This window comes from Sciurus vulgaris (assembly GCF_902686455.1).
Source record: "Sciurus vulgaris genome assembly, chromosome: 3".
Taxonomy (NCBI): Eukaryota; Metazoa; Chordata; class Mammalia; order Rodentia; family Sciuridae; genus Sciurus; species Sciurus vulgaris.
The window spans coordinates 50,369,710-50,385,936 of NC_136463.1; the positions used below are offsets into that span (position 1 = coordinate 50,369,710).

General features: G+C 39.5%; 1 protein-coding gene across 5 annotated transcripts in view; it reads right to left on the bottom strand.

Moving 5' to 3' along the window:
- Window positions 1-16,227, bottom strand: part of DNAH9 (dynein axonemal heavy chain 9) — a 352,397-nt gene that overhangs the window by 209,429 nt on the left and 126,741 nt on the right. For all 5 annotated transcript variants that reach the window (XM_079135288.1, XM_079135287.1, XM_079135285.1 and 2 more), the window contains 6 exons: window positions 15,119-15,257; window positions 13,933-14,220; window positions 8,607-8,817; window positions 4,061-4,188; window positions 2,339-2,447; window positions 623-770 (listed from right to left, as the gene is read on the bottom strand). In XM_079135288.1, coding sequence (XP_078991414.1) covers window positions 623-770; window positions 2,339-2,447; window positions 4,061-4,188; window positions 8,607-8,817; window positions 13,933-14,220; window positions 15,119-15,257 — 1,023 coding nt within the window. The remainder of the gene's footprint in view (window positions 1-622; window positions 771-2,338; window positions 2,448-4,060; window positions 4,189-8,606; window positions 8,818-13,932; window positions 14,221-15,118; window positions 15,258-16,227) is intronic.

Genomic DNA, 16,227 nt, shown 5'->3' on the forward strand with positions numbered 1-16,227 from the left:
GGATTGAAACTTCCAAAACTGTGAGCCAAAACCAAACTTTTCTCTTTATAAATTGATTGTCTCAGGTATTTGTTACAGTGATGGAAAGCTGGCTCTCACAGGTGGTCAGGGTTTGCTGCTTTTACTTTTGCAAAACTGTGAGAGCAAAAGTGACCTCACAGTATTCAGTGGGGAAGAACAGGTCAAATGATAAATTATTCCCAATTCCTGAACTGTGAACACCCAGAATCAGAAAGAGGAAGTGGGTCCCATGTGTCCCTGACAAGTGTCATCTTCACCTTCGGCCTGTTGGTTTGGCCTATGGATCATTTGTAGGAGAGCCAGCTGTTTCCCTGTGAGCTGAAGGATTTGAACCTCAGGACTACCATCTGATACTACAATCACCTGCCTCCTTCACCAGTGTGGCACTTATGAAGGCACTTTAGACTTCCTCATCTTCACTCATCTCTCTTCTTGTCTGAACTGACAATAAGCATTCCATGGCCATCCTAATGTGTCTGCCATCTGCTGTGCCTGGAGGGTTCTGACTTTGGAATCAGGACAGAACATCAGCAGAGCATCAGCTGTGACCAAAGCATTCAGTATTGCTGCATTAACTTGCTACCTTTGTTTCTGGGCTTACCTGGTTCTGAGTATGTCCAAGCAGGTTGGAAGGTACTTGTCAAACAGAATGGTTAGGTTGGCTCTCTCTGTCTGGATTTCCCTCTGGTCAATCCAGCTGCTCACTGCAGGATTCCATCCTAGGTCTGCTGGGTTGATGTACAGGATCCCTGGGAGAAAAGAGAATATTGTACACTGAGGATTCCATATAGGTCCAAATATTCTTTACCCAAGGGATTTATCTTCTTTGTTTAAAATAATGTACAGAAGACTGGACATTAAAAGAACAGGGACCTGGCGTTGGTCAGAGAGGGCACATGTGTTTACTATTGAGCACCAAGGCCAACTGACCCATGACAGATGAACGAAGAGCTGTGTTGAGAAGGATCCCAAGACCAAATCGAGGCTTGGGAAGAAAGAAAACTGTGACTGATCAGCAATACTTGTCATAGTGTTGGAGTGTGTAGTGGATTGAATAATCGCCTGAGAGATATGGCCAGATCCTAACCACTGGAACCTGGTAATGTGAACTTATTTGGGAAAAGAGCCTTTGAAGATATAATTATGATAAAGATCTTGAGATGAAGTTATACTGGATAATCTGCATGGGACATTTAGAAGTGTCTTCATAAGAGATAAAAGGGCAGAGACTCATACAGATGAAGAAGCCATGAGATGAAGGTGGAGGTTGGAGTTATGGGGCCACAAGCCAAGGAGAATGGAAGGTGGACAGTGTAAGCAGGGGATCTCTCCTACAGCCTTTGGAGGAAGTGCAGCCTTGATGACCTTGATTTTGGATGTCTGACTTGCAGAAATGTGAGAGAATGAATTTCGCCTGGTTTGAAAGCCAACAAGTGTATGGTGATTCATTACACTTGTTATAGCAAGCAGCACTAGGTAACTAATACAGTGGGAGAGAACTCTCCTGACCTGTGTTCACCAACCTAAATCCAGGTTCTTGAAAGGGAATCTGATACTGTGGTAGAGATAAAAAAGTTTCTCTTTTTTATTATGAATTTTTATTTTATTATTATTCAATGAAATATTTTAACAGCTTTATTTAGGTATAATTGATATACAAAACACTGTACATACTTAATGTAAACTATTTGATGAATTTGGGACATAAAAATCCACCTGTGAAACCATCACCACAATCAAGGTAATAAATATATCCATTACCTCCAAAAGGCTTCACCCTGCATAACTGAAACTTGGTACCCATTTGGCAACATCTCCCTCAGTTCCTCATGCCCAGGGCCTGGCAACCACCATTCTACGCTCTAGTTCTTTAAGTTTGATTATTTTTCCTAATTAGGTTTTTTTTTTTTTTTTTAACCTCTAGGCTCTGCTAATGAATTTAGTCAGCAGAGATACAGGAAAATTAAGGTAATGTTGCTATTTTCCACGAGGATTTAATGAGAAATGGTGATGCTTGGGCATCTCCATTGACATGGAGGCTAGAACCAGCCTCAAAGTAGCCTAATTCAAGACACTCTGCGCAGTGGACAGTTGACCAGCTTGGGGACTACTTCCCTTCCCATTGCCACATTTCTGAGTGAACATAAACACATGGCCCTGATCTTATGGTGCCTACCTCCCCTTGTGAATGTGGATTAGTCCTAAGAACTAGGCTGGAGTTCTGGATGATCAGGTTTCTGGGTTCCTTCAGAGCCAGAAAAAGCAAATGTCCAGCTCAAAGTCCTCATCTCAAGCATCTTTACCTGCAGGGCCATACCTGCTCTAGAGACGGTTGCTGGAGTGGCTGTGCGCAGGTGACTGATCTCAAAGAGGAGCCGCATTGTGGGGTTAAGAGGGATCCTCTCGTTGCTTGCCAGGGTCAGCACCTGGAAACCACAGGAGGAACATTCAGTTAGGAAGGAGTTAGGATGCACTGCCAGCTGGTGGAGATTTGGTGGATTATTGTTGATTGGGTTATGGATTCTACGATTTGAATATGTTCCCTGGAAAGCATGTGTTGGAAGCTTTATTCCTAATGTGAGAAGTGAAGCCTTCAGAGGTGATGAGGCCACAAAGCATCCACCTTCATAAATGGACCAAAGCTGATTTTAAAAGTCCTTGAGAGCTTTTCTGTTCTCTTGTGCATGCTTTATTGCCCTTCCCCACTTCTACCATGGCATGACCACAGCAAGAAGGCCCTGGGCCCTGGATCTTGGACTTTCTAGTCTCCAGAACTGTGAGACACATAAATATCTTTATCAATTTTCCAGTCTCCAGTATTCTGTGAAAGTAACACAAAGTCAGGATGATTATTTTCTTCTTTTTGATTATATGTACTTTCTAAATTTTCTACACTAACCCTCTTTTTCTCTCTTCCTATTTCCTCTCTACTCCCACCCCTCTGTCCTCTGTGTGTGTGTCTGTTGAATCAGGAGAAAAGTTATTTAAACAGTTTAAATTGATGCCAATAATTTGAATGAACCAGACCATATTGGAATAATAAAACTATTAAAAGAAAAGAGCTTCAGTTTCCTGTTACTGCTCTTCCTTCTTAAGTAGTCCCGCTGGGAGGGCGTGCATTTATTCTAATGGTTCTGTGAATGTTACAGCCGTTTTAACACTTCCAATCTGGATGTACTTTCTGAATGTATTTAGCTACCAGCTTAACAGACGTTTAACTGGCCATTCAGTTAGTTTTCATTGTTTTATTAAAAAAATAACACAGACTCTCAAAGGATAGGTATTTACTGCCATGGAAGGAGTTTGACAGGCTCAGAATGTTATTATGGCATTTGCAAATAAATGGATGGAATTGGAGAATATCATGCTAAGTGAAATAAGCCAAGCCCAAAAAACCAAAGGCCGAATGTTTTCCCTGATAAGTGGAGGATGGGGGTGGAGGTGGAGAATGAAAGAATAATGGGGGAACTTTAGAATACGTAGAATAAAATGAGAGGGAGGGGGTATGAAAAATGGTGGAATGAGACAAACATCATTACTTTATGTACATGTATGATTACACTAATGGTATGAATCTACATTGTGTACAACCATAGAAATGAAATGATGTACCCCATTTGTGTACAATGAATCTAAATGCAGACTGTAAAAAATTAAAAGCTAAATAAAAATAATTTAAAAAAGAGAATGTTTCTGATCCTTAGTTTTCTGATTTTTAAAAAGGGAAAATTATTGGGAACAAAAAGATTCGAATAGATAATTTATGATTCCTTTCCACTCTGAATGTCAAATGAATCTGTAGGCAGAAGATTCTGAAGGAAACAAACCACCGTGCCAAAGGTGGGCCCTTGAAGCAGGCCAAGGTGGGAACATATCAGTCAGTCCTGAGATGGCTGCAGAAGATGCCAGCAACAGCTGCAATCACCGGGCCAGCCATTGTGAGGTGTCTAGATTTCCAGGTGTGCCTGCGGCATGGAGAACTGGCTGCACTGATGGTTAGGGATGACATGGGGATTTCCCTCCCTGCTTCCTTTGATACCTTGTTGTCATCCATGACAGTGTTCAGAGACTCAATCCACATTGGATCTATGTCACCATCCAGTAAAATCCACTTAGGCCCATCGTGAGAGATGTTGGCCAGCTCCCGCATGATGGAAGAGAACAACCCTAAAAAGAAACACTGATAGCTTATTTTCCACGCAGCATCAGTTCTCTTTGTCTTAAGAAAGCTTTCCCCGCACTGGCACTCAAAAGGAGGTGTAAATGGAAAAGGCAGATCAGACCAGGCTCTGTGCCTTGCCCTACTGCAAACTTGACCAGGCCTAAGGTGCACCCTCTCTGAGTCTCACGGTAACTTCCTAACCTGGATGAGAACCACAAGAATGAGAATGGTAATGATACCGGGTGGTACATCAGTCTGTAAGTGACAAAGGACTGTGACATGACAGAATGACATTAAACTTGGTTAGGTGAAATTTTCACCCTTGTAAATAATTGCAGCCCTCGTAAATCTTGCCCAAGACAGGACTTGGGAGAAGACTTGATTATATTGTCATTACATGAAATTTATACATTAATTTAGATCAAATCGATTTTATGATATTAAACTTTCCCAGTTAATAATATGGTTTGTCTTTTTTTTTTTTTTTTTCACTTTTTCAGTTACTATTTTATGTCCACAATAAAATTTTATAGCTTTTTTGTGTGTGTGTGTGCCAGGGACTGAACCAAGGGGTGCATAACCACTGAGTCACATCCCCAGTCATTTTTTAAATATTTTGAGACAGACTCTTGCTAAGTTGCTGTGGCTGGCTTTGAACTCGGATCCTCCTACCTCAGAACCCCTAGTCACTGGAGATTACGGGTGCCTGCCACTATGCCCAGAAATTTTATAGCTTTTTCTCTTTAGTTACGGATATTCTTAAATATACATCATCTTTTTGATTGTTAAATCCCCCTGTATTTCCATTTTTAGCTGAATATTGCTTGTACAGCGATAAGCTACCAAATTTTATGTATTTATTTTATGTTTAGTTAGCTTTAATAAAGTTTCTTATTCACTAGTGACATTTTTCAATAGTGTCCTGTGGATTTTCTAAGCATAAAGTTACAGAACGAGCAAAACAATGTTTCTCTTTTCTTCTAATGTATACCATATATTCCATTTTCTTGTCTTACTGCGTTTTCTAGAATCTCAGCAAACAATGCTGAATAATAATGTTGATAATAGGCCTCACTAACTTGTTTCTGATTTTAATGGAAATGACTTTGGTGTATCATTATTCAGAGTGATTTCGTTTTCCTCTTCACTTTAGGTACCACATTCTATTCTTATTTTGTTTAGAACTTTCAGTAATAGTTATTGGATTTTCAGTATCTATTGATTCATCAAATAATTTTCTCCTTTAACATGTCAATGCTTTTTGCTAATGCTTTTAAAAAAATAATCGATTTATCCTTACATTCCTGGAATAGATTCTATTCTGTCAAACTGTGTCATTCCTTTTTTTTTTTTTTTGAATAGTAGTTAATTTTTACTCTGATTCTGCCAGAAGCATTAATACATATAATTCATGAGTACAAAGTTTTTCTGGTTCTTGAGTATTTCGTTTCTACCTATTTGATTCATGAAATACAAAATGTTTTCTTTTTTTAAATGTAAAAAATATTTAGTGCATTATAATTATCCATAATAGTGGGGTTCATTTTGACTTATCCATAAATACATATAACATAGTTTTCTCCATTTCAATCTCCAGTACCATCACTTTTCCTCCTCTCTTTTTTCTCCTATCCCTTTCCTCTAGGCAATTAGTCTTCCTTCTATTTATTGAATTTGGTACACTATAGCAACTGTATTATTCTTTTGAGATAGTGTTGAATTCTATTTACTGATATTTTATTTAGAATGTTTGCATCTATATGAATCTATATTAATAAGTGAAACTGACTTTATTTGTATTTTTTGTTATTGTTTTTCTACATGAAAGTTGATTTAAAGATTATTCTGGCTCCATAAAATGAATTCAGAGCTATCCTTTTTATGATTTTGAAATTACTTGTTTTTTTGTTCTTTTATTATCTTAAAATTTTTCTTTTCAGTAGTTTGCTCAAGTTTTGTACTTCTTGTTGAGTAGATGTTGTTAATTTATATTTTTCTAGGGGGGGTCTTATGTTTCTTCTAGTTTTTCAAATATGTGTCATCTACTTAAATACTCTAATCTTGTTTATATTTACTATTATATATCCTTTCTAATTTCTAATCATACATATGTATTTACCCATTTCCTCATTAATTATGTACACAATAAACTTATATTATCGTTCTTTATTCTAAAAGTTTATATTTATCTTCTCTATGATTTGTTTTACGTCTATTCTAATTTAAGATTTTACCTTTATTAATTTCCTTTCCCTTGTTTTCTTCAAGTTTAGTTTGAGCAATTGCTTACAATAGATGCTAACTTCCTTTATTTCTAGCCTACCTTTCATGATAAAGTTTTTCCTTATAGGGTTTAGATGTGTTCCAGGGATTTCATATGAAGTACTCTTTTTTATTGGTTCTGAGAGATTTTGGAATTTAATTTTCTTTTTGATCCAAAGGCAGAGAACTTTTCTTGATTTGCAAGTGGTAAAATTATTCTGGTTAATCTTGTTAGTTGTTTCTAATCCTGTTGCAATATCAGAGAATGTAGCCTATAAATTGATGCTTTTGAATTAAATATAGCTCCCTCTGTAGCCAACTAAATTTTTAATTTTTGGAAATGTTCCATGAACCAACTAAGAAAATATTTTCTATTTATAGGATGCAGTGTTCTGTGACTATGTGTTACATTGAGCTTGATGATGTATTACAAATTCCTTTCTATATATATAGACTTATTTTTCTGTCTCCTGGAATTTTCTAATTTTGAAAAGAGTATGTTAAACTAACCCACCATATTTTATATTTATCATTTTTCCTGAAAACTTTACAAGTCTATATTCCATTTACTTCACAGTTATCTTATTTGGTGACTATAGATTTGTGATTATTGTATCTTTGTTAATTTCATCAACTTCAATGAATACATTTAACCAAAATTTTAGTCATAATTCCAACAACATTTAAAATGTGGACTTATATTTGTTGAACTTAAATATAACAGAAAAAGAAGTGCCTAAGATTATCCAACAAAATTATAAGACTATTAAAGAAAATTGAAAAACTTACTTATCTGATATTAAAATATGCTATAAAATGACTGTTACTGAAATAGACTGGCATTAATATAGGATCAGGTAAGTAGGGGAGTGGAACAGAAAAGAAAGCTCAGAATCAGAACTTGGTATGTATGGAATTTAATAAATGACAGGCTAGTGTTTAAATTCAGAGGGAAAGGATGGTTTATTTAATAAATGATACTGATACTGGCACAATCAATTACCCATCTGGAAGGAAATAAAGTTCATTTTCTATTCTATCTCATAGTAAGCCCCCAAATAAATCCCAGATGGATAAAAAATGTTAATGTAAAAAATCCTTATTGACCAAATTTATGATAGAACATCTGTAGCTTAAAATTAGGAGTTATAAACTAAATAGGAATCCCAGATGCTAAAACGACCAGAGACATATAATTTTCCTTTTTTTAAAAAAAAAAAAAGTGTACGGTATAATATGCCATAAAAAGTCTATGAACAAATGATAGACCGGCAGGGAAGCATTAGTAATGTGTGCAACAGATAAAGAGTTAGTATATTTTAAATAAGAAGAACTCTTACACACTGATTCAAAATAAAAGGGAGAAATGAAACACAAAAATCAAATTTACTAAGACCAAGAAGAATGAGACGATGCTAGGTCTCACTAATAGTGACATAAAAATTAGAGATGCTGCTCATTAAATTTCCCTACTCCAGGCCTTTGACTGCAGCTCCTAAATTAAAGACATCAAAACAGTTTGGCTCTGATGGAGGCAGACATTGAAACGGCAGGAGGGAGCTGGATTTCCTCATTCCCGAAGCACAGAGTGAACAAGGGTCTGGGGTCCTTTTAGTCACCATGGGAGGGAATGTGGTCCTGGAGTCCTCCAGGGGTTGAAAGGACATTTGAGCATCATCACCAGGGGCCTGGCTGGGGCAGTGATCCCTGGCACACAGCCTCCCCATCACTGCTGGGGCACTGCTGGTGGGGGAGAGGTGTGCCCGTGGCATGCCATCCTGCACTACTTCTTTAGAAGTGAGCCCTGGGCTTCCCTACTTCACCACGCCATAAAACCATGGCGGGCAGTGTAGGGACTCCACACTGCTGGGTGCTCCAGAACCACCAAACAACAGTTGAATACCTGCCCTGCTTTATTTTATTTAAGGGCCCTCTCTAAAAGGAGCTGGAAGAGGTCTCTGAAGAGGGAAAACATCTGAAAAGTTGAGGTTCCCTTCCACCCCAAACTGGTTTCCTCTTTTCCGCTGGCATTCACACCTCCTGTGGTCCCAAGCTCATCAGTTTAATGCTCTCTCCTCTGCAGTTCATCCCCGGACATGGAAGCCTGTCCAAAGGGCTCTGAGGATAGAAGAAGCTCTTTCTTGGGAGATCCCACTCTTACCATCCTTCCATTCTCTCGTGGCTGAATTGATGATGCCGAAGAGTTCATCATTTGTGACTGCTTTGGGGTTGAGATCAGTCCAGACGGGGCGACGTTTCATGATCTGATAGGTCTTGTGCAAGGACCTCAGCACCTGTGACTTGCCAGTACCAGCCGCACCCACCACAAACACAGAGTGCCTCACCGCCAGCAGCTCTTCCAGTTGGACCACCTGTGGGGACAGGAAGATAACCTGTCACTCAGATTGAGGGACCAATTGGTCGCTCAACTACTTGTCCACTGCTCTTCTGTGAGCCAGTCTGAAGTGGGAACTGAAATCAAAAGAGGAAGGTTTACTTACCCCAAAATGTGTTTGGAATGAGTTTGGAAATAAAGGCAACACTATTTATTCATGTGTTCATAGTTCAGTCATGTAATTATTAGTCACCAATGAAGTACTAGAGAGTATATCAGAAAAGGGAGATTCAGAGGTGGTTTCATAGTCTGATGGAGAAGACAGTCATGTTGACAATTTTGTTCCCCAGTGTTTTTATGGTGTGCATATGTACAAATATGTAACAATGAATCCCAGTATTACATGTAAAGCACCAATAAAAAACCAAAAAAGGAAAACCATGTTGACAAATTATTATAATGTAAGGGGATTTTTTTTGGTACTAGGGATTGAACACAGGGGTGCTGAGATATATCCCCAACCCTTCTTATTTATTTATTTTGAGACAGGGTCTTGCTAAGTTGCTGAGGCTGGCCCCAAACTTGAGATTCTCCTGCTTCATCCTCCCAAGTCTCTGGGATTATAGGCATGCACCACTGCTCCCAGCTAATAGAGGTATTTAAAAGGTGTGGGAATGGAGAGGAGGGAACAACTGATTTTGAATAAAATGGGAATAAGGAAGAATTCCCAAAGGAGGGGGCATTTGAGCTGGAAATTATTTGGAGAATTTTAAACATGATGTTGACCTGAGGTCACTGCATTCTAAAAAAGCAAAGAAGAGGAGGAGGAAGAAAAGAGGAGGAGGAGGAGGACCAGGAGAGTAGTGGCCTGGTGGAATTTCTTGCTGCTGAGTGGAGACTATGTTATACTCCCAGGTGTTATGGTTTGGATGTGAGGTGTCCCCAGAAGCTCATGTGTGAGACCATGCAAGAAGGTTTAGAGGAGAATTGATTGGGTTATGAGAACCTTAACCTAATCAGTGGATTAACACCCTAATGGGATTAACCGAGTGGTAACCGAAGGCAGGTCGGGAGGAGGTGGGTCATTGGGGGCGTGCCTTGGGGTATATATTGTGTATCTCATGAGTAGGGTCTCTCTCTGCTTTCTGACCATCATGTGAGCTACTTCCCTCCATTACACTCTTCTGCCATGGTGTTCACCTTTACTCTAGGATTGAAGCCAGCTGCCTATGAACTGAGACCTCTGAAACTGTGAGCCCCTAAATAAACTTTTTCTCTTCTAAAATTGTTCTGGTCAGACTTTTAGTCACAGCAGTGAAAAAACTGACTAAAATACCCAGATTTTTCCTTTTCTTCCCCCCACATACAATTGACTGAACAATGGCACCATACAATGATCATAGTAAGACTTAAAATCACTTTCTGCCAGGTGTTGTGGTGCACGCCTGTAATCCTAGCGGCTCAGAAGGCTGAGGGAGGAGGATTGCAAGTTCAAAGCCAGCTTCAGCAACTTAGTAAGGCCCTAAACAACTTGGTGAGTCTCTGTCTCAAAGTAAAACATAAAAAGGGCTGGGGATGTGGACTGGTGGTTAAGTATCCCTGGGTTCAATCCCTGATACAAAAAAAAAAAAAAAAAATCATTTTCTACTGAGGGACACCAAGGCTGGTTCCATAACTTGGCTATCATAAATTGTGCTGCTATAGACATTAATATGCATGTGTAGCTATGGTATGCGGGTTTTAGTTCTTCTGGATAAATAACAAGGAGCAGGACAGATGGTAAAGACAACATGGTATATATACAAAATGGAGTTTTAGCCATAAAGAAGAATGAATTGTCATTTGATTGTACATGGATGAAACTGAAGAACATCATGTGAACTGAAATAAGCCAGAAGCAGAAAATCGAGGGTTGTATGTTTTCTCTTCTATGCAGAAGCTACAAAGAAATAAGGAATTAAGAAAAAGTGGGTGGTAGAAGGAATCTCATGAAAACAGATGGGAGAGCAGTAGAGGAAGGAGGATGAGAGGGAGGCAGGAGGGATGACTGAAAGTAACCATACTATGCCACATGCCTATATGATATATAATGAATTCCACTTTTATGTAGGACTATGTGCACCAATTAAAATAAATCAATTAAAAATCACTTTTGAGTTCCACCAATTTTTTTTTGTTCATTTCAACACTTTTCTTGGGATATAATCACATACCATAAATTTCATCCCTTCAAAGTGAACAATTCAATATAGGTCTCTTCCGAGGGCCAGAGGACTGAGTGGGAGCTCTATGGACATTGTCAAATGGTGGCCTTTATCTTTGTCCCTTCACCTGTGGGTGCCTGAGTTAATATTGGCCTTCTATTGAGGGACCCAGAAGAGAATGGGAGGGCTCTAATCCAGGACACCAATACCCTGACAGCAGTCTTTGTTTCCCCCAAAGACTTTATTAAATTTTTTAAAGGCTTTCTTTTTTCTTTTTGGCCTTGAGTTAAATGCCTGGTTGCAGATGGTCTGCATTGCTTGGGAATTGGGAACTGGAAGGAGATATTGGGAGAAGAGTGTGGGGAGCCAAGTGGCAAAATTATAGTTTAAATAGATTAAATGGCTATTTTAGTTCTCTTTCTCATTCCTGCCCTCCTTAAATATCAACTCCAAGCTCAGAGTTTCTCCAGGGTTCTGCTTGGCAGAGTTGCTGCCTCCTGGCCCCTTTTCCCAAAGCCCTTTCTAAGGGTTCTGTAGCCCCCTCTACTCTGTTGAATCTAACTCTTTCATCTTGTGTTTCAGAAATGTAATGTAACTTGAAACCCCTTTCAAGTTTCTATTACTCTGAGTCTATTCCTCTTTCTTAAAAAAAAAAAAAAAAATTGTAGTACCACTTTTCCAGGATCTCAGGATGCCACCAGAGCCTCACGAGTCAGCTTTGAGGAATTTTTTCCCATAAATTCAAGTGGACAGTGCAAATGAAAAGTGGGTAGAGTCATCATCTGTTCCAAGAAGATTTAGTAGAGAGTCTCTGTTTTACCACTAAATCAGAGAGCAGCTGTGGAAAAGAAAAGAAAGAAAAGCAGGAAGCACAACATGGCCCAAGTGACAAGTACACAGAAAGAAAGAGTAAGGTTCTGAAGAGGAAGAAGAGGCAGAATGTGAGGGAAGGAGGGTCAGATGCCCTGGCCAGATCCCAAAGGGTCTGGCAAGATGTGGGCTGCCCTGATTCTATGACCTCATCCTCAGTGCACGGCATCCTGAGAACCTCATCACATTTAACCCATCTCTGGGGTGGGACTGCCTCTTAGGATTAGACCCTTTAAGGGAAAGCCCTCTGTCTGGCCTTTGGGGCCCTGTATATCATGGTCCCATGTTGTCCTTTGAGTCTTACTGCCTGTGTCCTGCTCTCCCCTACTCTGGAACCCATCACCTCAATCCCTTTGCCTTTAGCAAGTTGGACTTTCTGCTGATGCTTATACAATCTGTTTCTCACAAATGCCCCTTTTCTGATCCTTTTCTCTCTACCTTCAAGGCCATCCTATCCCTTTCTACTTGAAAAACCTCCACTCTGAACTTGGAAGGAGGGACAGAAGGAATGGGGGGATGGGCCAACCAACAGAAACAGCTGCAGAGGACCAGGTGATGCTCTGTTCTCTTTGATAAAAGGGAATCCCAGAAATGAAAGCAGGCACCTGCTTGCAAAGAGAAGGGGCTATTTCACTTCATCCTTAATTCTGTTTACATATAATCAGGGCTTACTCTCTATCAATGAAACTATTGTGTGCCAGAAACAGCTTCTGCAGTGGAGTAGAAGGAACCTGCCCCTTAGTCACATTTCCTGCGGGGGGAACAGTTTCCCTCCTAGGAGGTATCTTAGTGGAGTACCTTGGAGAAGTAATGAAATCTCAGTTTCCTCATCTGTAAAATGCTTCATCTGAACCCTCTGCTTCAGGGGTTGTTGAAGGATCAAATGTGATACAGAATACAAAACCACCTGTGAACTCTAAAATGATGCTCATGTATTTCAAACACTTATTATTGAACAGGAAAACATGTCTATTTGAACTTCAGGACCCCTGACCCTTCTTCATGGCCCTTGTTTCCTCTTGCTCTAAGCTTTACTTCTTTGTGTGCAGGCATTTCTACTATAACAACATTTTATTCATCCTGAAAACATTACCTTCTGCACAATTACACTGTAAAAATACAGACTTATGGAAAAACAGTGTTGGGATAGGTCATTCAAAATGTGGAGAATTTTGTATGCAAAGCCCTAAAAACTCAAAAATGAGTTCTAACCCCAATGAAAATGCAGGCACAGTTAATTCCCTAAGCAGTTTCACCTGTCTCATTCTTGGTAGCCTTAAATCTGGGATCCTGTGCCTCTTTATCCAAGTGGTAGATGCTGAGTGCATTTTATTTTGATAGACAATTTTAATCACAATTAAGGATCCAATTCAGATGGAGCCTTCCTCACTAATCCATTGTCTTAACACAAGGAAAGATGGCTTTACAGGCACTTAGTCTGCAATTGTAGCCTCCACAGCAGAGTTCAATGCATAACGTTTCCCACAGCCACTAAGCTAGTTCCATTTGCACTAAAATTCCAGCTTTTATCTTAAGGTCTTTACTGTGAAATACATCAGTTTCCTCTTGACGCTGATGGTACAGTTTCCTTCATTTTTCTCTCATATTTCCTATCATGCATTCCACATTGTGGGTCCCCAATAAAGAACTGCTGACCTCTGAGGAAGCTAGAGTAAAATAAAGGAAAAGGGGAGGGAGGGATAGGATAATATAAAGAACCAATCAAATATAAATTAATAGATGAGCAAAAGGAAGTCAACTAGAGTAAGGAGAAGGGGGGAGGGGAGAGAAGATGGGAGGAAAAAGGGTGAGGGAAAGGGGGGATCATGAACTGAAATCAATTCCCATGCATGTATGAGTTTGTCAAGAAGAAACCAACTACTCTGTATAAATTATAAAGCTCTGATAAAAAAAACAAAAACAATAACAACAAAAAAAACTGCTGAAGTGGATTAAGTTACTTCCAACTGGATAATATCAGTTCATCTATCTGTCCCTTTGGATTCAGGATGATGGGACAACTCATTGTCTAAGAAAAGAATGAAGAGACAGCGCTCTAGAGGACATGCATCATGTACCTTGAGCACAAAGTTGTCCTCAGCCTGGAGCTTCAGGTCCACCACCGCCTTCCTCACCAAGGCTTCAAAGTTCGGGTTTCTCTTTCGGGGGACATCCAGGGCAGGAAAGAGGTCCCCAATCAAGCCCATGAACACAGGCATATCATCAGTCACAATCTTGGGAATGTTGAAATCTCGCAAGGAGCGCATCAGGACTTGGTCCTCAGGCCGGTCGGGGTCCCCTCGCTTCAGGGATCCTGCCACCACAAGTACAGACTTGATGGCCCGCAGGCCCCAGTCATAGTGATCCTGTTGGCAAGTTGTAGATTAGACCAAAGTTGCTGGGATGCAGAGTGCCACGTGCTCAGGCTACAAAATTATAGATAACATATATCATAGGTCACTTTCAAAGTCCAGGCAAATGCGTGGGAGAGGATTCATGAGTTAGAAAATCCTGATCACAGAGTTCCAGGTCTTGGTCTAGCATTTTCTGGCTCTGAGGATAGCAAGACAGGCACAGAACATAAAAGGGATGAGCCTTCAGGGAGAGTCAGCTCTTAAGGAAATGTGATGAAAACAGGATTTTCTCCCTCAAGGACAGAATTCACAGGGCAGAGGGAGCCTGTGTTGTGACAGCAAAGATGGTCAAAGCAAGATCCCAAAGAGAAGGGGAAACTCATTTGGAACAGCTAAGGGAAATTTCATTGCTGCCCTTGCCACCAAGGAATTCTCCATCCAAGACATAAACTTTGTAGATGCTCAGGCATGTTTTGTTAAGTGCTTTCTCCAGGGAGGGGAGCCTGTCTTAACCAGAGGCTACACTGAGGGACAAACAGCAGTGAGAAGCAGGGGACTAGCTATACCTAACTGTTTTCCTAACATCCTTCCCATTTCATGGCCCCTCAGGTAGAGACCATTCTCTCCAGGAATTTTTGTTGACCATTGCAATGTTTCTCATGGGACACTGCTGTCTGGGAAGTGTTGCTAAGTATTCTATTGAAAAAGGGAGTTCTGTGGTTAAAGAATTTTGAAAAACATTGAGCTAAAAATGAGCACCAATCTTTATTTTGGAAGCAGCCAGAGCTTGTGGTATGTTTATGGGCACACCGACTCTCTATATTTTAGAAAGTTCTAAAACTTCCCAGAAACTTTCCAGAGTTGGGGCCATGGCAGAACCCTTGTTCTTTAGCTTCCCTAGTGGTCTTACCTGTTTGGAGAGAAGTTCTTTGCACAACTTGTAAAGGGTGATGAACTTCCTGGCTAACAACCGAGCTTCAATGAATCCTTCTGCCACCAGCATGATCTCACAGATCAACTCAAAGTCTGGAACAACCATTGCACAAGGCCTTCATGCAGAAAGACAGAGGTTGAGACAGTTTTCCAGTTACAGAGTTAGAGAGATTGTATGACAAGAAATACTGGCTGAGATCACACATAGAGGCATCTGTGAGCTCAAAAACTCATGGAAGAATCTTTGCAATTATTTCATCTAAAACTTCCAATTTAGAGATGAGTTAACTAAGGATAAAAGAAATATATTGTCTTACTCAGGGTGATGGACATGTTAGCAGATGGGGCAGTGTTGGGGCTACATCTTGGGTCTTATATCTTGAGACCTATGTACCTTACACCATGCATGGATCAATAGAGCAAGTTGTCCAGGATAGACAACTTGCTGAGGGGCTGAGATTGAGGAATGAGTCTTTCTGGGTATCTACAAGAAACTTACAGTCTCTCTAGTCCTCACCCTCAAGATGTATGTATCCTCCAAATCCCAGATACACAGGGCTTATTCTGTATTTATTTGCAAAAAAAATGTAAGTTTTTAAATGCTGAGGTAGGTACCTATTAACTCCACATTGACTCAAAATGGTATATGTATGAGAACACAGAAAGGGATTTTTGTCTCTATATAAACATTTTTTGGTAATCTTTAAAACTCTGGCACTAGAAGTATTTGATTTTAAAATGACTTATTTTTTAAATTATTTTATTGTAAACAAAAAATGACTTATTTTTATTAATTAATTAGGTATGTAATGGGAACCTAACATTTCTACAATTCTTTAATTGCATTTTCCCTACACCAATACAAAAATTTCAAAATCATCTCATTCAAGTTCAAAATTTTCCTTGAAATATTTTGTATTACATTCAGATTCAAAGGAGCTTCAAATACTTAGATTCTCAAGATCATTTGGTAATTTGAACATAAGGTTAAATATGCATTCACACAACAGAATGTGATGTGGTCATGAAAAATAATGCTATAGAAGGAAAACTATTAAATGACATGGGAAAACATTAATTAATGAA